Source organism: Stylophora pistillata, chromosome 8 (assembly GCF_964205215.1).
Source record: "Stylophora pistillata chromosome 8, jaStyPist1.2, whole genome shotgun sequence".
Lineage (NCBI taxonomy): Eukaryota > Metazoa > Cnidaria > Anthozoa > Scleractinia > Pocilloporidae > Stylophora > Stylophora pistillata.
The window spans coordinates 28,527,672-28,553,641 of NC_142526.1; the positions used below are offsets into that span (position 1 = coordinate 28,527,672).

General features: G+C 39.6%; 1 protein-coding gene across 4 annotated transcripts in view; it reads left to right on the forward strand.

The window, feature by feature from the left end:
• LOC111323685 (dystrophin) overlaps positions 1-25,970 on the forward strand; it is a 60,081-nt gene that overhangs the window by 13,620 nt on the left and 20,491 nt on the right. For all 4 annotated transcript variants that reach the window (XM_088729966.1, XM_088729965.1, XM_088729964.1 and 1 more), the window contains 30 exons: positions 750-894; positions 1,555-1,721; positions 2,265-2,427; positions 2,742-2,924; positions 3,674-3,835; positions 4,313-4,645; positions 4,858-5,181; positions 5,633-5,809; positions 6,034-6,183; positions 6,348-6,674; positions 7,132-7,452; positions 7,988-8,113; positions 8,233-8,415; positions 8,857-9,177; positions 11,093-11,266; positions 14,129-14,278; positions 15,592-15,909; positions 17,609-17,848; positions 18,269-18,407; positions 18,915-19,048; positions 19,290-19,562; positions 20,086-20,257; positions 20,441-20,815; positions 22,098-22,312; positions 23,012-23,164; positions 23,495-23,656; positions 24,023-24,198; positions 24,505-24,655; positions 24,932-25,243; positions 25,677-25,950. In XM_088729966.1, the coding sequence (XP_088586092.1) occupies positions 750-894; positions 1,555-1,721; positions 2,265-2,427; positions 2,742-2,924; positions 3,674-3,835; positions 4,313-4,645; positions 4,858-5,181; positions 5,633-5,809; positions 6,034-6,183; positions 6,348-6,674; positions 7,132-7,452; positions 7,988-8,113; positions 8,233-8,415; positions 8,857-9,177; positions 11,093-11,266; positions 14,129-14,278; positions 15,592-15,909; positions 17,609-17,848; positions 18,269-18,407; positions 18,915-19,048; positions 19,290-19,562; positions 20,086-20,257; positions 20,441-20,815; positions 22,098-22,312; positions 23,012-23,164; positions 23,495-23,656; positions 24,023-24,198; positions 24,505-24,655; positions 24,932-25,243; positions 25,677-25,950 (6,500 nt within the window). The remainder of the gene's footprint in view (positions 1-749; positions 895-1,554; positions 1,722-2,264; positions 2,428-2,741; positions 2,925-3,673; positions 3,836-4,312; positions 4,646-4,857; positions 5,182-5,632; positions 5,810-6,033; positions 6,184-6,347; positions 6,675-7,131; positions 7,453-7,987; positions 8,114-8,232; positions 8,416-8,856; positions 9,178-11,092; positions 11,267-14,128; positions 14,279-15,591; positions 15,910-17,608; positions 17,849-18,268; positions 18,408-18,914; positions 19,049-19,289; positions 19,563-20,085; positions 20,258-20,440; positions 20,816-22,097; positions 22,313-23,011; positions 23,165-23,494; positions 23,657-24,022; positions 24,199-24,504; positions 24,656-24,931; positions 25,244-25,676; positions 25,951-25,970) is intronic.

Below are 25,970 nucleotides of genomic sequence, written 5' to 3' on the forward strand. Positions count from 1 at the left end.
CTGATACTTTACCTAATTCTTTGTACAGTGGACAAACGTAACATTGTCCACCTTCCGCCAATGTAAGTGCATAACTTGCACTTATTGCAAAAAGATATACATCGGCGAAACAGGCAGAAGACTAGGTGACCGATTCCGAGAACACCTTCGAGACGTAGAAAGGAACGACAAGGACACATCGAAACCAGTCGCTAGGCATTTTAATTTACCTAATCATTCTAAGCAACATATGGCAATCTGCGGTCTTTCCTTACACTTAGGTAGCACGGAAAGCCGTAAAAATCTTGAACAAAAGCTCATCTTTCAAACCGGCAGTCTAAATCCCACAGGGATCAACGAACGCTTTTCATTCCACTAATTTATTCTTGTTTTTCTCGTTGCCATGTTCCCACCAATAACGTAGCTCCATTTTCTGCCTTTAAAAGCGCACACAACCCACAATTCCTCTATTCGCTCCGACGAAGGGCTAACGCTCGAAACGTCAGCTTTTGTAATCGTTACGGTGGCCAATTTCCCATTTCAACTTTGTTGATATATCCAAATTATTGTCCAACTTTATTTATTTCCAGAGAAAGATGCACATTCAATACACTCTTCACTATCAATGCTTCGATTTTTCAATGCTTTCGACTCTTACGCTTCTTTTGTGCTTAGCAACCTCTCGCGTGCATCCATAACTCAATAGTGTACGCTGTGGTGTTTACCATTTGTTAATTCCAAAGCATTTTGTTGTTGTTATCTTGCGTCAGGCTTCACATACAGTTGATGGATCTCCAACAAAAGCAAATCAATTCGTTGGGTGACTGGCTGGCTGTGGCCGAGAAGCGAATCGAGAGTTCGGAAAACATTGGCTCTGATCTGGACACCGTGAAACGCCAGGTGGAAAACCACAAGGTACAAGATTCACTTTCTGTTAAATTGCCACGGTTCATTTTTTATTTGTAGTATTACAATACATAATATGAATGTCTGTACAGCGCTTATTATATTCATGGGATCTTAAGTATAAGAAATGAGTTTCTGTCATTTTGCAAAATCTTAGCCTGTGAGTGTTCCCTCATTATCAGCGGTACGGCACAAGCATTTGTTCTTCCGTGAGAAAGTTTGAGGCCCTGACCGATGCGAGCTGTCGAGAGTTCTGCAAAGGGTTTGGTTATATCTCGTAATAATTTTTCCCCGACCCAAGCGTTCTTCTGGGTGATAGCCTATATATTCTGCATCAATAGATAGTTGCTGTCATGAATCCCTCCTTCTCTTTCCTTCGTAATCGCGCAGAATTGGCATAATTCGAAAGGGTACTAGTGACGCGGCTCCAAACAGGAAAAACATGATGATGACTCGTCAATTTACATTTTTCAGCTTACACAAGGCAAGCATTTTTAAGTTTGACGCTCCGCTCCGTAAACTCGTCAAAGATTCGGAATCTTAGCACTCGTAATCAATATTGTATGAATTGAAATTAGTTTTGCCCGTATATGGCAAACCGTTCCCCCAGCTACGAAGGCTATTGACTGACATTCCATTTGTTGGTTTTAACCTTGTTGGGTCACACAGTTTTTCCAGGAAGACCTCGAGAAGCAGCAGGTGCAGGTGAACTCACTGACGCACATGGTTGTTGTAGTTGATGAGAGCTCCAATGAGAGTGCTACCGCCGACCTGGAGGAACAGTTGGCGGTTCTTGGGGAGCGCTGGTCAAACGTTTGCAAGTGGACAGAGCAGAGGTGATAAAATCTTAATTAAGATTCTGTGTGTTGATCTTTGGTAATATCTTCTCTCCGCTCGCTCGAAGTCTCTCGTCCCGGATTCGCTATGCTGAAGTTTTCTCATCCATTTGTATCTGTAAGGAAAGCGATCCTGTAAATGTACCCAAGTAAAACGATGGACTATCCTAAATGGAGCTATACACGCATCAAGTCCCTTGTGGCTTATCAACAGATGATCTCTGCGGTTAGCTTGTCACGCAGTCTCTTACATCTTATCCCCGATTTTTGAAGGATTGTTTGCGTGACGCGCCAAACGAAATTGTCTTGTCCAATCAATGTGACGTTTGCAGTCATTCGGTAGTCTGAAGATCTAAGTATCAATGCTCTTCCGTCACTGTCTGCCACACGTTTCTTTTATATGTAAACCTAGCTCTGAGAATGTGGCTTTAAAGCAGACAAAATCTCCCAGTCGATAAATTTTTTTTCTACTCGTCATCTTTGACATCTTTTTGCTTGAAAATTTAATGATATTTAAAGGGGAAATTCCTTGTTACATGCTAGGTGGTCTATGTTGCAAGAAGTGTTGAAGAGCTGGCAAGAGTACAGAGACGAAGAAAGGAGGTTGTCCAAGTGGCTGAAAGAAAAGGAATCACAGATTGAAGATATCAAGCATATTGACTTAGGCGATAGCGATGTGGTAAAGAAAACGGTCAAAATGTTAATGGTTAGTATTATGTGTGTGGTCTGGGTGACCTTCCTCTTGTTCAAAATATGCAGCATGCCCTCTTGTTGTGGTTTTTTCAGTCTCAAGCAATCCAATGTGATCCAAGTATGATCCATGGGTTTGACTTTAATTTGGAGGTCTGCGATTCCGTGGCCATGGTACTATTGAAGTTCGGCAGTATTTGATATCTGCCAAAATTTACCTTCACTTTCATTTCGGGCAGTAATCGTTGATGCTGGAAATTTGTTTTTGTCTTCAGTCGCTGTGAACATCGAGTAACCAGTTTTATTCATTATCATTTCTATTTTGCACAGAGTTTAGAGCAAGAAATGGAAGCACAACAGGCTACGTTTGGAACTTTTAATCTTGCTGCCGAGAAAGTCGCCGAAAACTTAGACGAAGACTCGCCTGGAGTCACCGAGATTCAAGACAAAATGGAAGAGTTTAATGACAGATGGAACAAAATTACCACAGAGGTTTCCAGTAGAATATCCTTGGTAAGAAATGGTGTGGCACTCATCGAATATTAATCAAAATAATTACGCTCACGGGTGTTTCGTCTGGCTTTCTCTTGTTTGACCCTTTCACTCCCAAGCTCTTATTAGTTATTCCCCTCACTGTCTACCTTAGAACTCTTATGATGTTTGTTTGGAGAATTTGGTATTGGATCAACTAATATTCCCCTGATTGATATTTTTCTGTATTCTCACCACTTGTCGCTTAATATTGTATCGATTGTAAGGAGAAATTCTGTCTTGGTCACTCACGGGAGTCAAAGGGTTAAAACTCAAAATGCCAAATGATTTTTGAAGTAAAACTTCATAGATAATCTGGGTAATTGAAACGAGGACCTCCCGTGTGACCTTTCGGTCGTGTTCTTTGAAAACACAACAGCTTGCACATAACAACCTAAACGAAAGGATCTTTAAAATGACCAGTGGGGGAATCAGACCTTGAGTTAAGCTGTGTGTACACCTGCCTGCTTTTCTTCCTTCTGCGTTTATTATTTTTTTTTACCCAAAATCAGGGAGGAGTGGGGTGGCCTCCCAGGTCCCCTCCCCTAGATCCACCACTGATGACAATGGATATACATGCGCTTTGAAGATTCAAGCCGATTGGGGATTTCACTATTTAAAGATCTTGTTTAGCCATGTCGTGTCTATCGTTGGGACTGCTTCATTTCTCACGCCCCATCCATTGCACCTAACAAGAGAATTTTATGCTAAATAAGATTTTGTGTCTGTAGCTGGAAGGTATGGACGTAAAACTGCAGCATTTTCTGTCCGACTTGGTTGATAAAAGTCAATGGATCACAGATACAGAGACTCTGCTTAAGTCTCCCGCTTTTAGTCTGGATGACGAAAACATCTCCAGTGAAAAAGTGGCTCAACAGAACGACCTAATTGAGGTAATAGATAAAAAATAGACGAGGCGTTTTGAGTTTGGTCGTTGAATGGAGAAAGATTCTCTTTATTTGTTGCAAACGAAGAACATAGGACATAGTATCCCTACGCTAAATTTGTTGATCAATCACCATTCTTCTATGCTACAAGTATTTTCTGCAAAGGACGATAGCATTCTGGGCGATTGAGTAATTGGTGAGGTCTCTAACATGAGATCTTTGTTAAGTAGGCTTGTGTGCTCTGTTTAGCGGTCTGATTTGTTAGAGAGAACTCGCTGGGGACACATGCTATGTTCACATTTGACAGGTGTTCTGTGTGATGCAAAGATCTGCAGTGATGTAATCGGCTTAGATCTGGTCTTGGTTGCATTATTCATTGAAGTCTAAACTGGAAAAAGAATTGCGTGAAGTAGACGGATTACATGTCTCTCGCGTCCATGATTTTGATGTATTTTTGAGAAGAGTTTTCCTTTGCCTTCACAGACTCTTGACAACGGTAGAAGACAGAGGAAATCAAGTGTGACTACCGTACAGAAAAAGGGAGAAGAGTTAATCGAGTACTGCCGTAGTCAAGGCAACATACCAGTGTCACTTGAACAGTCGCTTAGCAACTTCACCGACCGCTGGAATACTGTTAGTAGCTTGATTGATGATCGCAGGCACAAAGCTCTGCTGGCGCGTCGAAGGCGGGAGGTACAAGACTTGATGATAACTCTAGAAGCAGTGATCAAGGATGTGGAGAGAGTCATTAACAAGTTCAGTACTGAAGTCCCTGAGAATGAGTATGAGATGAAATCACAACTGGAGTTATGTAAGGTGAGTGGGTGGAATGGAATCAAATCCTTTATAGCTCACCTCCTCTCTTCTGGTTTGAATCTTCAGTGGTCGATTACCAGCTTTCTGAACTCAGTTCTCTTAATTCCAAATGATTTTCCTTTTAAAAACAATGTAGTCATCCACACTGGGTTGCAGAAGACCCGACTAAGCAAACGTGAGAGTTGACACGAACATAAACTGTTCCACTGTAGATAAAACTCGAGGAAATGTCCACCAATGAGGTCTCCATTATCAAAGTGCGTGAACTGTCGCGGACACTGAGTAAAGAGGACAGACACACCCCACACCTCCAGTCTGGAGTGAAACGACTGGATGACCGCTGGACAAAAGCACAGGCGACGCTAGAAGATAGACAGAGACAGCTGACGGCCGCACTGGAGTCTGGGCCTCCAAAGCAGTTCCTCAGCACAATGGATACCGTCCTGCTGAAGATCAAGAGCATGGAGTCTCAACTTGGCTCGGAGTTTCTTATTTCTGATACAGCTTCTCTTGAGGAACAGTTACAGAAGTACAAGGTGGGTAGGAGTGTCATGATTAATTTATGTCTTTAGAGAAGTGTCATTTAATGTGTGGCTAGCGTCAGAGGTTTGCAATGAGTTTAGCAGAAAGCCACTCAACTCCCTGAGCGCAGGGCTGAAAATGTTTTCTGCGAATTTAAGATATGTTAGCTGCAAAACGAGGGACGAGTGCACGAGGTCGGGTGTTATGGATATGAAGAAAAGGAAGAAAAATCATAGAAAAGCTTTACAAAGTACTTAAACTACGGGCCGGTATTTCTACCTTGTAACAAGACATATCTCACGCTATGAATTGCAAGGGAGCCTCAACAAAGTTATTTATCTTCCTAAAGATTCGTATCCCATGTTGTCGTTTGTAACAACTAATGTAGTTGTTTTTCTACAGCCTGCAATGTTCTTTGGGCTGAAAGCTTCGTGGGTAAGAAGTATTAATTTTTCTCTTCAACAGCAATTGCAAGCAAACATGGTTGAACAGCAAGGGAACATGGACTATCTCAACAGCACTGGAGACAAGTTTGTGAAGTCTCTTCCCCGACAGCGATCAGAACAGCTTAGGATGAAGCTTGCAGACTTAAATGATAAATGGAGAGACATCAATCTTCATGCTGAGAAGCGACAAAACCAGGTAAGAAAGCCCTTTTACTCCGAACTTCGTGTAAAAGATTCTAGAAAGTTTCCTTTTTATTATTGATTTTAGTTTCAGAAAACGCTTCTGACGAGCTGTCATTAGTTGACAGGTATTATGAAGGAAAATGATAATGTTTTCCTCCGATTTTGCCAGAAATACGAAAGTCTTTGGATGGTGTTAAGGGAAAGTTCCTGGTTGTTGTAACAAAGTTTCTTTGTCAGGTTGGAAAGGCCGTCAACCAAACTCGACAATTTACGGAAGAGATCCGAGGATTGTTTAAATGGCTGACGGACGCCAATGATTTCCTCAAGGATCAGGAATCTGCTGCTGGTGACCCGGAAACATTGGAGGCTCAGCTGGACCAGAGCGAGGTCAGTTCACTTAGCTTTGGAGACAAATTTTTCCTTACCTTCACTCTTACTTAGTTCTCAAGAAAAATACTTGAACTTTATTCGTTAATGATGTGGATAACCAGATCATCACAGAAAGCTTCTCTTTGTCTCAATGTTTCTGTTACCCCAATATTGTTTCACAGGCCTTGCAAGGCGATGTGACTAAACTTCAGCGCAAATTGGACTCTTTGAATGAAACTGGAACATACATGATAAGCAAAGCTTCACCAGCGTATGCCGATAAACTCAAAAATGAATTGGATGAACTAAACGGGCGCTGGGACGAGCTGGTGCGTGTGTCGCTCAGGGTGAAGGATAACTTAGTGGCAGCTTTGGAGAAATATCAAAAGTTGAGTCACGACATGAAGGAGATCAGCCATTGGATCATGCAGGTGGAGAGGTCTATTGTTGATGATGAGGGGGAGATCACGAGTGGTGGAATCTCCAAGGAGAAGATGGACCATTATAAGGTAGGAATACGTGTCCAAGAAGAACTGGATGCCTGGGTGAGGGATCACGTTACTCGATTTTTATGTATTAAAGAAAACGTTTTATCTCCTGAACGGGAATATATTCGTTACATTTCTTTTTCAAAATTGGTTATTCTATGTGTGATTTGGTTTTATCAACTGAGTTGATAATGTAAATTGGCCACTGTAAATAGTTTCAAAACTGACGTTCCGAGCGTTAGCTCTTCGTCATTCGCTCTGACGAAGGGCTAACGCTCGAAACGTCAGCTTTGAAACCCTGTACGGTGGCCAATTTACGTTACCTGTTACCCTTACCGACGCAGCACCACAGTTATTTTAGAAACTTGCCGCCTTTATTCTATGGGTATATAAGAAAATTCTTTTTTTGTATCGCAAGTTTATAAAAGAGTCTTCGACTAATTAATACCTAAATTTGTGGCACAATACTTTTTTACAGGAACTACAACAAGATATATCGAAGCGTGCGCCAGTAGTTGTTCGAATCAACACGACTGGAAATCAATTAGTTGACCGCACAAAACAGGGAAGCCCCGCCCTCCTTAAAGAAAACTTGAAAAAGCTGAATGGCGATTGGAACCGACTGAAGACAAAGGTTGCACAGCGGCAACACGAGTTCAAGCAGACTCAGTTAGAACTGGAGCAGTTTCATGTGTTGATTGAGCGAGACAAGAAGCTGATCGGTGAACTGGATCGAGTGGTGGAGAAGAGTTATCATGTGCTCGAAGGAACTGAAACCGAACTTGAAGAAGCTCTGAGGGTAAGCTTCTGAAAGATTCTGAACTAAAAATATGAACTGCAAAGGAACAGAGGGTCAGTAAACAGGATTCAACTAATACATGTGGTTGACGTATTGGCCCAATGGTCAGCGCAATTGATTCAGGATCGGAAGACCTTGAAGGCCTTGATTGTGTTGTTTTGTTGGTCCAAACGCTTGATATTATAAAGACTAGCAGTGCTTTCCCTCGCCCGAAGGTTGTTAATTCGGAACAAACTGTCGGAGAAACCTGCCCCAGGGCTGGGCGATCAATTATGGTTTTGACTAACATCCCACCAGGGGTAGTGACAATACTCAAGGGAGTCCTGACAGTAGTCCTAGTCGCTTCATGCCACAGAATCCTTGATAAGCTCCGGAGGTGACGGGTGATTGAAATGTTGCCAATGTTAGTTGTCTTATGTCTTTTATAAGCCACTTGTAAGGCGTGATGTCCTAAACGATTTTGCCGACATAACGATATTTAGATTTAGATTTAGATATATAACTTTTCAGTGTACCTCTGTTTTTCTCTTTTTAGAATCTAAATCGTCATTTTGCGGCCATCAAGGAAAGCGGTCCAGGCTCAGTATCAGAACTCGCCAGGCAGCTGACGAGTAAAAGAATCGCTGTAAATGTGATCAGAAAAAATATGGACGAGTATGAGGTGAGATAAGTACTTATTACTTTGTAAAAGCGACTCTTGGTTCTTGACCAAGGATCAGGTTTCCGTACATCCTTCTATTCTCTGATTTAATCCTGGCTTTTTTTTTTCATTATTATCAGGATCGGTTGTCCGACATCAAAGGTAAAGTTGACAAAACACGCCAGGTTCTTGAAGGAGAAATACAGCGAAGACAACAGATGAAGAAAGACCTGGAGACAATTAGGATGTGGTTTGTGAAGATTGAAGTTCTCATTAACTCGAAACTCACCAAACACGAAGAGATGGATGAGAGGGAAATGAAGGTACGTGTAAATAACAAACTAAAACAAGAAACTGAATTACTGACGGGCTGACGGATTCATGGAGAGATAACTAGATAACTAGAATGGCGAGACAGACAGACATTCAGGTAGACATTCTATAGACAGACTATAAACAGAAAATACCAAACACACTGGCATGTTGAAAATAATGTGGTCATTCAGAATAACAGTTTACTTATCTCCCATTTAGCCGAACGAGGAAATAATCAACAGTTTTTTTTTTTTTTTTACTGAAACACTTTCGTAAATTCATTTGTTAAATGGATTTCATGGCTGTCGTGTAAAATGCACCTCGTACAAAGTCGAAAAATTATTTTAAAATTTTACTTGAACCGTTCAGAGTCAGATCGTACATCGTGTTCCTATGATAAAGACGCGAATGATGATTATATGATGGGGGACGTTTCTTCTTTATAACAGGCTCTAGAAGAAGAGTTCGCCCTAAACCAGTCTCTAATGAACTCAGTGGAATCAACGGCAACGGAACTCAGCAAAACCCCCAAAGGATCTGTCTACCTCAAGTTGTTAAGGGAACTGGACCAGATTAAACTTAAATGGACAACAATCCACACTAAGTTTATAGAAGTCAAAGAGCAACCAGGAAAAAAACTCGAGGCGGAGTTTGACAAACTTCATGGTCAGACATTGACTGATTTGGATAAAATACATAGAGGTGTGAAAAAGCTAAAGTTAGAGTCCGCTGAGCCAAGGAATATCAAAAGTCTTTTGGATAAATGTATGGTAAGTTAACTGATTATTTATTCGAGAAGGTATACTCTGAAAATGGTGATTATTGATATAATTATATATTTATTACATTATGAGTATTATTCTTTTATTTATCATTATTATATTATAATTATTATTATTTTTATTATTATTATTATTTCTATTTTTTAGGATCGTCGTTTATCACTCGGCGTAAACATGCAGTCGCATCTGAATAACACGTTGTAGTTGTAAACAATTTAAATGTCACCCTTTGTCATGAATAGCACCGACTCTTTTTAGCTGTGCTGGTCCTGCATATAATTCTTAAAACATTCGTAAAGTAAAAATATATTTTGACATCGAACGTGTTAAGGCTTTTTTTCTGAACATCAGTTTGAGACTCTTGATTTGTTTTGGATGAAACTGTATTTGGCATTCAAAAAATCTGTGTGCATGACCCCAGTTCAAAATTAATCGAATAAGTAATAACTATGTACTTCCTGTTGATAAACAAGCTTTACTAGTTTCTGTGAAAATATGCAGTGCTTCTAAAGCAGTCACGAAATTGTAATTTTGGTTTAAATTTTTGTTGCCAATTGATTTTCATATCCAATTTGAACTCTCCGAGACTCGTTTTAAAGTTTATCAAGTCATCTGTTGTTTAGATTTTAAACAAAGTTTCTCATATCGCACAGGGAGAAATTATTTAATCAAGAGGACTACCTTTCATTACTTCCCGAATGCAATTTTGGTGAAGTTGTTGATAAACGCAACCTATTTTGGTTTTGAGGCGAGATCTTCAGATAATTTGAGGTTTCCATGTTTCGGGATTACAATAAGGGTGGTAAAATGTTTGTTTTGAGATCGAGCTTTTGTAATTGTCTTGATGTAAATTAGAAGAGTAAACAATATTTTTAATATTGATTGTGTGTACAAAGGTCTCTCTGCTGGCAAATCTGAGACAGACCTTATTTACTTACAAATGCCCTGTTCTCGAAAATTTCAAACTCCACAGAGTGAAAACTAAACTCGAAAACTGGATTCCAGCCAGTTGTAATTGACTCTCTTTTGGCTCTAAATTAAAGTTCCGTTAGAATTTTAAAAATAAATTACAGCTAGTTGTTTTAAGATGACCTCCTGAAGTGATTGTTTTGAGCAAGGATATTCTCTTCTGTGGTCTTTAAAAGTTCGCAGATTTCTAATGCAGATTATTTGTGAGTACAGTTTGCGGGATCATGTTTTCGTCATTTTGTAACAAGCTGCGATCTGTAGCTGAGGTAATCATGTTTCGCGTTTTGTTCTTCCATTCTCTGTCTTTGTATTTTCCTTTTAACTCGGTGGTAAAAGCGAGCACTTCTCGAACCGTCTCACGAATTATTTTATTTCTGTAACCAACCTCTATTTTTATTTTGTTTTGATGAAGTGCGCTTCTTGCCGCGAATGTTGGTGGTAGAGTTTACTACTGAAAAACTTTAAAAACTTTTAAAATCCTGCAGTGAAGATGCAGAAACTTGTCGGAGTTTTTCGTTTTTTAAGCTAATTAGACTAACCGTAAGTCATCTCTTTTTTTCTATTTTATACAGTTTTCTAAGGAGCTTCGGGTTAATCACGCGCGTCTCTAGGCGAGAAGGGAGATTTTTTTTCACAAAGAATTTGTGATACTCATTTCAGACAGGAAAGAAATAAATTCTTTCGTTGTATTTCTTGTTTCGTTTGCTGTTTTTCAAGTGTACGATTATATTAGAAAATTGTAGTATTTTGAGCGATTTACGCATTTCTTGTAAGCAAAACATATTTCCCTATTTTTGACCGGATGCATCTGAGCGACCTCGTATTTTGGTTTCATAGCGTTTTCTTCGTCTCAGCAACGTCGTTGAGGATAGTTCATAATGGTTGTTGTCGGTTTAACTTGGTCTTATTACAAAGTTATTCTCTCTCTCTCTAGTCCTACAAAGATGAACTGTCCACAGTCAAGAAAGACTTGGAACAAGTCAAGAAGCTTGGCTTTCAGATTATGGAGCGTGTTCCAGAAGAAAAAAGGTCTGGGGTCGAAAAACGAGTGGAAGAAGTGGTACATGAACACAGAGAACTGGAGAAGAAAGTACGAAGCAAGGAAGAGGTTAGTGCATGCGCTGTAATGAAAATAAGAGTTAAAGATAGTGGGATTTTCTGTGCACTATTTTATATAAGAGGGATCAAAATATCTCTCGCTTCTTTCAGGTCGGGTCGTGTCATTGTTTGTCTGTAATATTGAACGTACTTTACGACCCTAAATTTTGAATTCTCCGTTCGTCATCTCGCCTGTCGTTGCTCTAAGAAGTTCTCTTGCATAATAGCCTGGTTTCCGTTTGATCATGATGTAAAGGGCAAAGTTCGTTAGCGCTGTTAATTCCAGCTGTGCTTTAAACCAGTCGAGAGTTGATTTTAGCATATTACTGAGCTGACGTGGTCGAAACTATTACTCTTAACTTCTTTACCGGAGGAAAATCCTGTGGCTTCACCACGTCTGTTTTCTGTGGGAATTTATTTTCGGAAATCAGGTTTGTCTAATGAGAAGGTGGACACGTCTAATTTACTTTAATTTGTGCGGCATTTGGTGAAAGTCTTAAATCGGGAAATAATTTGGATTGCGGTAAGTTTTGAAGAACACGAAATCTTCTTGGACTTGTTCGTGACTTCTGGTTAGTAATCTCGTTACATTTTCAAAGCGTGAAAATCACGAGAGAGTCTTGGTTTGTTATTTTTGTGCAAGATCCGAACGGTAGGGATTACTTAGGGATTACTTGGGGATTTCTTAGCGTTCAGATTTTGTTACTTTTTCCAGTATTTTTGTAGTGGTGTAAATCTGAATTCTATCATTTTTAATTTAACAATTCGTTCTCCACTGGACATCGAGAAATTATAATTTCTCGTTCAATTAGTTTCCTTCTATCGTGTTTTGCCACTGACACATTTTTAAAAACCCACTAAGGGTTTCCGGGAGACCCCCCATGTAGAATCTAAGCCAACGTTTTGAATCCTTTCCGGGGGATCAAGAAACTAAAAGAAACCTATTAACTAAAGAGCGGAAAAATAGAAAAAAAAAAAGAGAGAATCATAGAGCAAGAAATTCTGAAAATGCCGACGATCGATTTTGTTTACAATTAATTCTGTTTTTTTTTTTTTGTTATCAAAGTACCCGACATATTTTTTGTTGACTTGGTTTCCTTCATACTTTTACTATGTACGATTGCTCATGGACATTGTTTCGACCTTGCTTTGTTTTGTTATTCATCCTTTTTAGCATAGCGATTGAAATATATTTCTTTTCTAGCAAATTTTGAGAATTTGCTCTAAGTTCATGTTTCTTTTTTTTTTTTTCCTTGTTGTAATCACCTGTTTGTCGGAACATTCGCTGATGAATTTATTTAAAACGATTCTTTCTGGGGAAGTCTGCAACAGTCGGGGGACAAACCTCAGTTATCTGACATATTTCGATCTGCTTGGATCCTTGTGACTTGAAGATGGCAAATCATTTTATCAGCTTAAAATTTTGGTTTTATTATTTTGTGTTTAAATCTTTCTCGTCAAAGTACAGATTAATTGCCTTTCATTGGTAGTTAAATGTGATCTATTTTTGGTTCAACAAACATTGGCTTTTTCACGCCGACTTCAACAATTATGAAATCGAAAACAAAATCTGCAGTTTATTCTTTCATTGGATTTTCATAGCGGACCCTCCCTGATCGTTACTGATAAAGCTATGACATCTGTTTTCATTCCCTTTGTATTAATTATTCCGACGGCGTCGTTGGATTGTGTGATTGCAGTCAAAATTATCGCTTGAGCTATATGTTACCAGACTTCGGCAGTAGTTAACTCATCACACTGGTTGCATTGAAATCCTCGAGAAGAATGCGGTTTTTGGTGAGATGCAAAGGTAGAAGAGTTTTGAACTGGAAAAGAGCGTGCATTTACGATTAGTCTTTAAACTTTAATATTTATTCCTACGTTTTGGATTGCGAACTCGTCAAATCAATTTCAAGCAATGTTTGAAAAGCCATTTTAAAACTTCCCCGTATTTTCCCCTGACTTCGCCCTCTGTCGCATTTTTGATTTTAAACAAACGATCCCAATTTTCTAAATGAAGGCAGATCGTATCCAATCCAGGGATGTTCATTGATTTCTGAAAGTTGTGGTCACAAAGCCATAGTCTCCAACGAAATTCCTTGCGGTAATTTTCCTCTGTTGCAATGATCACTTTGTAGTGGTGAATATTTGTTGCTTTATTAGTCTTTTCTGTTTCTCGTTATCATGTTGTGTGGTCGTTTGTGTACCTATTTCTTACTTCACCCTTCACATTCTGAAAATAGGAAACACAATGCATTAATGTAGATTCACAAATTGTATTCTTTTAACCACTTTCCTGTGGAAATTTCGTTATTTGTTACTGGATTTATTATGACAATGTTTTAAGTCAATCACATTTGCTGCATATTCATTTTGATAATCATTTAGTTCTCGCAAACAAGACTTTTTAAAGTCTAAAAGGATACCGGGAAATAATTATTATTATTATTATTATTATTATTATTATTATTATTATTATTATTATTATTATTATTATTATTATTTTGAAACGTACCGGGGTGAACTTGCGCTACTTAACAACTTTGAATTATCGACGAGTCATCATTGAAAGAGAATCTTTCTGCAATATCTCGCAGATAGTTTTCACTGTTTTCACTCTTTAATGCCGAATGAAAATTGTTGCTTTAGGGTTTGGATAGCTGTCGCACGAATGTTTAGGTAAATTTTTCATTTGACGGCAAGTCACGCGATGGACGAAGCGAGTGACGTGACGAACTTCGCTCAAACGAGATCGTTAAATCTGCAAAGTTTAGAAAAATTTCGCAGATTTACTAAATTTGACATGATTAGGGAGACAAAATGAGCAATTTTATCCGGTGATGTTAAACACTGCTGATCATTTCGTTTCCAGTCTTTCCGTGAAGCGTTACCTTTGGCTCAACGCCTGGAAAGTGAGATGAGCAGTTTGGAAAAGTGGCTGGAGGACAGGACTACTGAAGTAAAGAAGAGAGAAGAGGACGGATTCCCAGAAGACGTGGATGGCGAGATTAAATGGAACAAGGTTAGCTTTTGAGACATCATGACCACGATGTCCAACAGAACTTGTTTGTCGCAAAAGACCAACTTCAGGCATCTTCTCCATCTTCAGCCATCTTGTCCTTCTTGGTTCAATGCTGTTTTTGTGTTTTTCTATCTTAAAGAAATAAGATTTTGTAGTAATTCGCAATCTGTTATGGTTTATTATTATCTCTTTTGTGTTTTTCTATCTTACTAAACTAATATTTTGAGCTTGTGTACAATCCGTGTCAATCTTGTCCATTCTTAGCATTACACTGCTCCTTCCTGGTTCAGTATTGCTTTTTGGTTTTTTTTTTCTACGTTACTAAATTATATGTTTTCGTCAATTCCAATACGGTTTAGTTGAACTCATCCTAAGCCATTCTTGCTTCTTATTTGCCTACTATTGCCTTCTTTGTGTTTCTATAGCTTGCGATCAGACGTTCCTCTTTTTCGAGGGAGCAAAATCTTGTGAAGCGCAAAAGCCAGGGGTTGGGATAGTGAGGGTGCTCTTTTTTCCCTTGCCACGTCCCCCCCCCCCATCCCATCCCCTGCCCCCACAAACTTTTGCGCCACTACAGTATCGTGCTTCCCCTGTAAAAGGAACGCCTGGTAGCAGGTTAGTATATCTTCAACTTGTCAACCCGATATTGTGCGATCTCAATCAATCTGGAGTTAGTTTTCTTCACCGCAGCAGGAGTGATTGCTGGGCTCTTTATGTGCATTCAAGGGACTCCTGTGGAGTTCTAGCAATATAGTTTGAAACTCAAAAGAATATCATTCTTACGTTTGTGATTATTAGCCAATATAGATATTTCCGGCCTCGGTGTCTTCTTAACGATCGCTATATTCAAGAGTGTAATATTAACTCAATTATTAGCATCTGCGCCGCTCAAATCTAATATGGCCGGCAATGTTGTCGTAGTTTTAATCCAGGCTTGTTCATGTATTTGTCTGCCACGAAGCGACCAGATTAGCAAAAACTCTTAGAACAATGTTAACCAGGAAAAGAAAGTTTTCTAAAGACGTAAAAATGCGCGAAGGTTTCGTTTTGACGTTTGAATCTACCAGTCGTCAAGCGAAGTATTACAAGGTGGTGTTCTGATCAGTTGATACTTATGAGTTATCATTCTAATTGTGTTCTTTTTCTTGTGACTGCGGCCTGTGTCAGTTGTTCTAAGCTAAGGTATAAATCCGTAATTCTTATGTCAATACCTTGGCTTCTTCCAATTTTTTCTGACGGCAAAGTACTTTGTTCGAATCGTTCATCCGCATTTTTGAACAATTTTGTAATGTGGTTGTATTTTCTCCGCTTAGGGTCTCGTGCAAGACGTTACTGGCAAAATGTCAGACGTGCAAAACCTCACACAAGTTGGTCGTGAATTGGTCGACTTGTCTGAAACTGGCCAACTTGAGAACTTAGAAGCCCGACTAACACGCATCAACAACGCGTGGGAGGAGTTGAGTTCATCGGCAGAACAGCGAATGTTGACTTTGCCTAAGTACAAGGCAAAACTTGCAGATTTTGAGAAATCCGTGGATCAAATGAACCAATGGTTGGAAGATATGGAAAAGGAAACTAACAAAGTGGAGCCGAAATTAGACGAAACGGACGTCGCTAAGAACAAAATTGACGTAAGTGCTTTGAAATTTTATGTTTACACTTAAAAGTCGAAGAGTGATAGCATCTGATTAAGAATGCATTATTTTATAGTCTCTAGTACAACGCACGCGGGGCTTGGATAGCAAAAACTCCTATACTAGTAAGGGCAAAAATTCTTGCTTTCAGTCAAGATTTCAAAAAAGGAATTTTAAATGAAATGGAATGGTACACTTTCTTTAGGCAAAGCTAATTTTTCTTCTTTCTCGAGAATCAAAGCAATTGTCCAGCCCTCGTATTTACCTGGTGTGTGATGATCATTGCGATATTGAACTCAACCCCTGTCTTCTTTTGTCTAATTTTAGAACAAATAAATTTCTAATATTCTATATTAAATCAGTGGCTCGTTTTCGCTTAAAGGAGAGTAGAAGTAACCTTAGCAGAAGTAATCTTACATCCTGTTACAAGTGCACTGCAAATAGATGATAGATGGTCCCTAGCAAGACATAAGCTGCTTTGTTCGTCTGTTCATGAGTATTGAAATCACATTGCAACTTAGCAAATGGCCAGTCAATAGGTTAAACTTTAAAACTAATCTACTCGGAAAAACACAATTGAAAATATCTGCGGAAGCCCGCGGTTCTAAATATTCGAATTATGTCTCTACTACTATTCATTTTACCACAAACACTTGTAAGATAAAAATATTCCCACATTTATAGCATCGGAAATGTAGCGTCTTTTGTTAGGTGTCAATATAGAATCATAGCATTCCAAACTCAGACGTGTGTATGATGTGATTTTCATTGTATCTCTACCTTCGTCTTATCACGCAATGATGAAGGACCCTCCTGAATTAATTGAATAAGGGTTGGCTCAATATAATTGAAATGTGGTCTACTGTGATGTGTTTTGTCATTGGATGGGCCTACGATATCGTAACGCCTGTATACATCTCACCGCAAAAGCACATCGGATATTGAATCAATAATAATCCTAGTATAGGTTTAGGAGGTTTTCTCCTAGTATACCGTCAAACATGTTGGAAGATAAGCAAATCTTTCTAATTTTTTACTCCTACAAGATTAAGAGAAGTAGGTAAAGTCCCTTTCTTTTTTTGTGCTGAAATCGGTACCAGAATAAACATCTTACCAGAATAAACATCATCTCAAAACCTTTCATGTTTTGTCAAAAAACTCCTATCTGAGTTTTCACCCTTTCTCTCTCAATAATGGTAAACATTTGAAGAATCCCGTTAATTTTGATACATCGTCACCTACCTGGAGATTGTTAACCGGGGAAGTTGTGATCTGAGGAGTATTTTTCTTATGCAACATCAAATTTGCACGGCAAACCAGTGTTTCATATCGAACGCGTTAATTGGAGCTCTTTGATTTAACCCTTCAACCTCGGAGAGTCACTGGCCTCCTATTTCTCTTTATAGTATCATCTCAGGGAATCAAGTGCAAAGCTCATGAGAATAAAGGAAATGATCACCAATTTAAGAAGCTCCTAATTCTCAAACAAATTTTACTAATCAGTATCAGAGGAAATGTTAAAAGAACAGTGTGGAGAACATGAATACTTGTGTTAGGGTTCAAAGAGTAAAGTTAATCCTCGGAAAAGTTCCTCGAATTATGTTTGCTCTTTCTCTTCCTCCCAATCGCACCTCTTATAAGCGATACTTTGGAAAGTTTTGTTAAGTGGTCGCTCTGTTTTTTCATCCTGTGACAGGAAATACAAGAAAGCATCAAGAACCGCGAGCCTCAGCTGAACCTAATCAGGAAACAGAGCGGTGAATTCGTTCATCGCGGCCGTCCCATCATGGAGCCTTACAAGCGTCTACTGGACAGAAGGTGGGATGACCTGTCGGCCAGGATAAGCCAGCTGGAGCACGACTTGGATGAGGCCAAAAGGACGGCTGCAGAAGCCAGAGCTAAAGGAGGTCGAGTTGAAACAGAGATTATCGTCACGGTGAGGAAATTGTCCCTTTTTGTGTTACTATTCTTCAAGGAGCTACGTGAAATGCGAACCTTAGAGCTAAAGCTTCAGTTCTAAGCCTCCTGTAATCGCTGTTAGTAAAATCTTTTGCATCAATAACCATCATCTTTGGTTTTTTGAGTTAGTTCTCCCACTTTTGTCCTTTTTGCTCTATCAAACTGGTACCTTACGGTCCTCTCAGTTGAAGTTACCGAAATGAATTTTTAACCCTGGTTGCCCATCTGAATTTTGTTTTTCACAGAAAATAATTCAAAGTATCTCGACAAGACTCCTCAAAAACTACTGGTTAAAAAATGAGTTTGTGAATTGCTTTTACAAAGTTCACAATTTAAACGAAATGTATGAAAGAAAAAGTATCGATGTAACCCTTCGATCATGTCTTGTTTTGTTCAGGAACGTAAGACAGTGTGTTCTCCTTCCGGAGGATTTATTAATGAATATCTATCAAGAGAAGAAAGAAGTGAAACTGACACGGGACTGCCCATCACCACCATCACCACTCACAGGAGCTACAAAACAAACTCGGCTCCAGGTGAGACTTTGTAGCTTTTGAAAAGATTAAACGAGATCTCGGAGAAAACTCGTTGCGTTTTACGTGTTTTAACGTAAGATCAAATCGTGGAAGAAGTTATTCATTCCTACACGCGTGGGATAAAGAGGAAGGCTGAGTTACCACGAGGAGTCCAACCTCAGACCGTCATTGAGCCGCAGAGAACTCTCAATGAAGTCGACCATTACACTGGACTCATATGCGACAAGCGCCGTGCTTGCTAATGTGATCAACAAGATCGAAAGCGTGATGTGTCTATAAAAGGAAAAACAGATAAAGTAGTACAGCATTGAGTCACGAACTGTGAAGGTTTGGGGTTCAAATGCTGTTGGGTGACCAAGGTTTTCTTTGATGTTTCATCAAGCATCGTCAGATCCTTGGTGAAGGATAGGTGGTAATCTAGAGTGGGTGTAATTTACAACCAGTAAAGCAGTATCCAGTTAGTAATAGCAAGCTTTTTACTACCAGCTACATTTTGTCTTCATTCAGGGCATTTTGTGGATGATGACTTCCAGAGGCGTTTAGATCAGATTCTTTTGGATATCAAAGGTTTGGAAGGTCTTATTCTTGACATTCAATCCCCCAAGAAATCATCCGAGAAAGAAGTCAACGAGAAAATCAAGGTAAGACTAGAAATCATTCCTCTACAAGAATATTTGCCTACAAAAGCCCACGTTTGATCTTAAATCGTACATGAATCGAGAGTTTTGAGGCAATTTTTTATTCAGGCTCTTATTGAAGTTTTGGTTAAAGAAGTTGAAACCTTAAAAAGCCCTCGGCGAACCTCTGTTAAACCTTTGAAAACTCCCGGAGACCTATATGTGTGTCGGTGCTTGATAAACGCCTTGCGAATCTATTTTTCAGGTTGCCGAAATTCAAGTTGACAATCTTCAGCCGCGCGTGGAGCACCTGTTGAAGGAGAGCAAAACCTATGCTAACAGAGAGGGGGCACGGGGAGATCACATCCACCAGTCGTTGCTTGATTTGTCCAGTCGATGGGTGAAGGCGTGCGATGAAGTAGAGAAGCAGAAGAAAGCTGTGCGTATTGTGCCTAACTGGTATCAGTTCAGAAGCAACTTGGATGACATTGATGCGTGGCTCAGAAGGATGGAGCAAGAGAAAGAATTAACTGTGAAGGTAAGGACTGGGTCGATTGGTCTTCCGAAGCCGTGCTCCGGTGTTTTGAAAGGCCACGAAGAATAACCGGGGGTTACTGGGAGAGAACAGTCTTGTGAAGGCGCCAATCTTTGTTTGTTTTTTTCGTTTAATCGTTTTGCGACAGAGGAGATTGGATAGACAGAGACCATAAAATTCTAGTTTGGTACTGAAGGTTTATTGACATTTGCTGATGGAAATAAAGCAATGAAAAGAAAAGAATGGAATGCATTGAAAATTGTTGACTGAATAGCCCATTTCCGAATTACCCTTGGCCTCATTTTCAAAACGAGTCCTGGTGCTCACCTTTCATATGATAATAAGTTTTCATTCACATGCAAATTAAACTCATTTTCATAAGAATGGTTGAGCACCAGGCCTCGTTTTGAAAATGAGGCCAAGGGTAACTCGGAACTGGGCTATTAAGGCGAGGTTTTTCAAGATAAACAAATTATGACTTGCTCCAGTAATAAATGGATTGTTTTCGTTCCTATTTCTTTAAAAGCCGGAAGAAATCGAGGAGCAACAAGCCAAATACGAGATGGTGTTTAAGAATATTGAGGAACTGGACAGACAGGGAGTCCAGATACTGACTCCCCGCGAGATTGAGCGATTGAGGAAGAGATTTAGGGACATTCATACCAAGTTTACGCAGTACCACAGGCCAGCTGGGGACGGTGAGTCCAACATCTTACTAACCCTTTATCTGCCGAGATCTGCTTAGCAATTCTCCCTGCTAACTGCCTTCAGGGTCATTTTTTCTGAACCCTTTAATCGCAAACGAGTTTTGCGAATTTTCCGGCATTAATTCGTGCCTACATTTTGCCTTTTTTTAATTTATTTTTTATTTTTATTTTCAGCCACTTCTTACCGCATCACAATTCACACTGGTGACGTAAGGGATGCTGGTACGCAGTCTAACGTGTCTGTGATGTTGTTCGGTGATAAAGGAAAGTCGCCGAAACTTCGCTTGGACAAATCTGAGACATACAATACTAAGTTCTGTCGCGATCAGCTTGATATATTCACCGTTTATAACATTCCACACCTCGGCGATTTGCACAAGGTCCAAGTTTGGCACGATAGAACTGGACCCAAGCCAGAATGGTTTGTGAAGGGATTTTACGTCGAGGACAGATCAACCAGAAAGGTTTACTTTTTCAATTGCAACTCATGGATTGGTCGAGATGCTGACATGCAAGACATCAAGTGTGAAGGTTACACTCTACCAGAAGGTAAAATTAAAGCTATACAATAATGCTCTCATTGAATCGTCGTTGCTTTGGAAACAAAGCTTAGTGTCTTAAAAATCAATGGCAACAGTTTCTTATTCGAGTGGCCAATGGTTTTGTTCCGTAGCTTAAATATCAAATTGCCTCATCAACTCTTCAAAACTTTTTGATAGTAAACGAGTTCTTCTACCAAATCTTCGTCAGTGAAGAAAATCTTACTAAGGGCATCCTATAAACAAATAACGTGTCGTTGAACCAATGTTCATAACATTTTACAACTTGAACAGTGCAATGGTTGAATTCAAACATTTTACAACTTGAACAGTGCAATGGTTGAATTCAAACACAAAACTGCAACTCGAGGATTATAATTCGTTATAGATCTACGAACATTTACCATGCCAAGGATTTAAGAGTTGAAATAAAAAGCTAGAAACTTACGTGAGAGTTTCAACGCCAGAAAAGGTTTGCGTTGGTTTATTAATTGTGCATTCATTAAATTTGCTTTATCAATTGACCGTCAAGATGGTGTGAAGAGAAGTTCAACCAGATGTTTTCATTTGGATTAATTTTGAACAATGTTTGCTTTGTTATGTTAAACTCGTTGTATTTTCTACTACATTGCCGCGTTGTCGGCGAGCGTACTTTCATTTTCTCGCATTGGTACTGTTCAATATTTTTCGAAATTATAACCTTAGAAAGTGTCGAGAGAGCAGTTTTGCTTTCAACTTTCAACTGTTTGGAAAAGGGAAGTATATGTACTTGCCAACCACAACTGTTTATGAAAATCGTTTGATTGTGAAAGTTGCTGGCTTTACGGAGTCTGCCATTGGTCGCAGCTGGGCGACCAGATCTTCGAAATTTGTAATGAATAATTTTCATTTGGATTGTTGAACTTTAAAACACACTGCTCTGCAGGGCGGTTTTGTTCGATTAATTACGAAAGTCTCGTAATGACTGCTTTGGTTTTTCCAACCTGTTTTGATTGATGGTAAGTGGCCGTGTTAAATAGTTAGTCGCGCCGAAGGAATGATATGATTTTAAGAAGATTAATGTTCTATTTTTCTGTGTCCGTAGCCGAAAGTATTTTCATAGATTAGGCAGCACAAAAAAAAAGAGTGAAATTTATTTCATCAAACGAAACTCAAAAGTGGCAAATTTTGGGAGTCGAACTATTAATTGATTTGTTCAGATCATTACACCATGACAAAAATACTGGTACAACAGTTTTTTTTTTCGTCCTTCTATGTATTTTGATAGCTGTTGACACATTCTTGTTCAACAGAAGGCGAAGATATTATGACTAAGGCGTCACTAGCGCGAGTCCGCTGGCAAGTAACCCTTGTGCAGCATGAGCCTGCTTTGACTCCCGGGTGGAAGTTGGTGGAAGACATCAGGAAACTGTCAGATGAAGTCCATGAAGTGGAGCTGCTGCTGGAATCTCCTGAGCTACAGAAAGCAGACTTTGAAGACTTCTCCAAACAGGAGGACAAATTGAAGGTAAGGTGACCAAGAGAGGAGTTGCGTGATGAAGGTTAGGTGACCCAGCTAGGTGTTGCGTTACATGTCACACAACACATTTGGTATCATTGTCAGTATCTGAACAACTACGCATCTACCCCTCCCCTGACCCAGAGTTAACCCTAACTTGTTATCAGTTGACAGATGTCGGGTCAGGGGAGGGGAGGGGGATAGACAGTTGCTCAGCGCGCGTCGGATATGAGATGATAGATAGCCAACGAGGCGCTCCGCGCCTCGTTGGCTATAATCATCTCATATCCAACAAGCGCGAGTGGAATAATTGTTTTATTAAAACGCCCCCAAGATATTAGACAAATCTTACCAAATCTTAAATTCTTTAGCTCCCTTTTAATTTTAAGCTGACGCGTACGCTTACCATATTTGTAGATTATGGTATATTGGCCCATATACCATAATGGCTAAGCCAATAAAAAGTCTTGAATTGCATTATCCAATGATCCAGTTTTGAATAATGCCTTTTATCCCATATTTCTCTGATGAGAGGACTGAGTTAAAGATTGAAATGTGAAGTTCATGAAAATTGTGCAGTCAAAACTTTTGTTCTATACAGGAGTTGTAACTTAAGAAAAAGGAAAGTTCTTCTGCATTCGCTTTCTGCCAATTTCTTTTTTCTTTTCTTTTTTTTTTTTTTTTTTAATAGTTGTTTTCTTTTCACAGCTAATAAGCGAGAAACTGGAGAATTTTGAGCCACGTGCAACTGAAGTTCTCTCTCGAAGTGAAACCGTTCAGTCCGCCTGCAGTGAAAAGGAATACGATGCTGTGAAGAGAGCCGCCAGCAAGTTCAGACTACAATGGAATAACCTTCATCAGGTACGGGATACGCGTTGCCAACTCAAATTCAATATTCTACTGTTTATGAAATGGTACTGCGAGGGTAGATAACATGAAAATATGGAGCCAATTGGACTGCAGCCTGTGCACTAGTCGTCTTGGTTTTTTTAGCCAAGCGAGAGAAGATGCTTGAACAAACAGGAGTCGGGTAAAGATGTGGGGGTTATGGGGTCTAGAAAGAAAGTGCAGGAGGAAAGGAAGAGAAAGATAATCGGCTGATACGCAGGCTAAATTGGCTTGTCAAATTACTAATCAATTAAGGTATTGCTTTCATAACCAAATTAATTTACTGATTTTCTTTTCGCTCAGGATTATAAGGCGCGGTCGCTTCGCTGGGAGAAAGCAGTTGCAGTGTGGAGACAGTTCCACTGCGATCTTAAAGACGTGACATCTTGGATGACACACGCGGAGAAGGTTCTTAGTGAGACATCCGGGGAAGTTGAATTTAACGCCGCTAAAAAAGAACAGAAGGTGATGTGCCGCTTTAAAAGGAAAAAAAAAATCGAATGTTTGTATGATATTGAGCATAACAAGGCGAAGTCATTTTGTTGTCATTTTTACGTTTTCCATCCACATTTATTCAATCTTTTTCGGTTCGGCGGTACCTACGTAATTGCTTTGGTTTGTAGTTGAGACTGTGTTTCAAGCGCTACAGAAGTGTGTTTGACATGCGGTTGAATGTGTTGGAGGTGCATTCGAGAACCATTTCACCGCGTCCAAAGGCATGTCAGCATTTCACTGCTCAAAGTTATATGAACTTTGCTCGGCTCAGTTGTTTGCGTTGAAAAAATTCATGTAATTGCAGTCGTAACTGTTGCAATATCTTTTTGTCTTTAGGGTTTGGAAGATGGTATCGCCCGACATCAGAGCACAGTCAATGCCATGAATACCGCTGGTCAGGAGATTATCAGTAAATCGACAACTGTGGAGGCTGATATGCTCCGGGACAAACTCACCACACAAAACAGGCGCTGGGAATCCATCTGCAATCAAGTAGCTAACAGAAGAGACAGGTTATTAAGCGTTTAAAAAAATTCTTCCGTGTGTTACTCACGAGGATTTGAAGTTTAATCTGAAACGAATATCTAATAATAGATATGACCTGAACCGCATGCGATTGAGTGTCCAGCAGCAGTATTCGATGGCGAGCTTCCACGATAAAAAGTCCTGTTATGTACATGAATTTGTTTCATATCCCTTTGGAAATTGGATCTCCATCTCCATCATCATGCTATCAACTTCTTCGTGTTTTTAGATTTATCCTTGTTAGGGCTGTCGGGCTTTTTAATTAATTGAATTTTTTTCTTCACTTACCATAGATTTAAAGAGGAAGCCATGCAGATTGAAGAGTTTTTGGAGGAAAGTAGAGAAATGCTGCAGTGGATGGACGAAGCAGATGCTGAATTGCAAACTAGGGATCCGTCACCAGCTGATGAGGATGGACTGGTGGAATTGATTGAAAAAATCAAAGTGAGTTAGTTTTCATTCTGTGGAAGAAAGCCGTGCTTTTGGCTGATCACAGTACTTTAGAATGAGACGAGACTGTGGTGATATGAACCCCTTTCCTTTTCCTTTTCAATTTAATTCGTTTAGCAAGGTGTTTTTATTTTCAGCCGTTTTTGTTCTCGTAACACAACACAGGAGGGAGAGTGTGTGCGTGAAAAAGAATCCATTCTTTGAGAGACTGAAGACTAAATCCTCCTCAACTGGTGTATTTTTAAACAGTGATGTGTTGGTTTTTTACAGGGAGTTCATAAAGAACAAAACGACAGAGAAGATACAAAGAACAGCATTCAACAGACGGCAAATAGACTTCTGGTTAAGCCAGCTATCTCTAAACCCAACTCGGAGACCATCAGAGCGAGGCTGGACATCCTTCTTACTCGTTGGGACATTCTACGCGCAGATATCGCCACGCGCACGCGCGGAGTGGAGTCCAAGCTGAGACGCGTGTCAGAGTTCCTTGGTGATCTAGAAGAGCTTAGTTCATGGGCCTCTACGACAATAAAACTGTGGGAGAAGGGAGAAAGTGTGGAAGTCGTTGATATCAATCCTAAGGTTTGTTGCGACTTCATCTGAAGAGAGGAAAAGGACGGTTTTAGACTCTGACACCAAAATATCTCGATTTAGGAAGAGTTCTTTTGCTGTTTTGGGTCGATGTGTCTGATTATCAAGTAATTTGATAATTGATAAAACAATAATCATTATTTTACGGTCAAGGCATGTCCCACCCTATAAAACACAACAAATCATTGTCACTAATACAATTAATTCTCACCGGAGAGACTTTAAGTTTTTGAAAAATTATGTTGGAGTGAAGAAGAAAACTTTGATGTCAGCGCAAGACTCAAGTAGAGAGGTACTCTAGTTTTTCGCTAATGCAAAAAATTAAGTGGTTCAGGATTCAACATAGAAACGCGAGGACGTTTATTTTCCGTACCGGGACGCTGTTCTTTATTTTTTAGCTTTATGTGTTTATTTTTTTTCGCAGACTATTCAAGAGTCAATGAAGTCTCGTCAACCGAAGCTTGACGCAGTAAACGAAAACATGGCGCGCTACAGACGTGAAAGTAAACTTGATGGAAACCAGGTCCCAAAGTCTCTGGAGGTTAAAGTCAAAGAACTTAATTATAACTGGAGTCGAATTGCTTCACTCACCGCTAACATGTTCGCTCGCCTTCGCTCGCCCCCTAGAGTTCTCGAGGAAACAGTTGTCAAGGCGGATCAACCGTCAGTTCACACTGGCATCCCGCTGATTACAGAGGGTAAGCTGAAATTGTTTTTA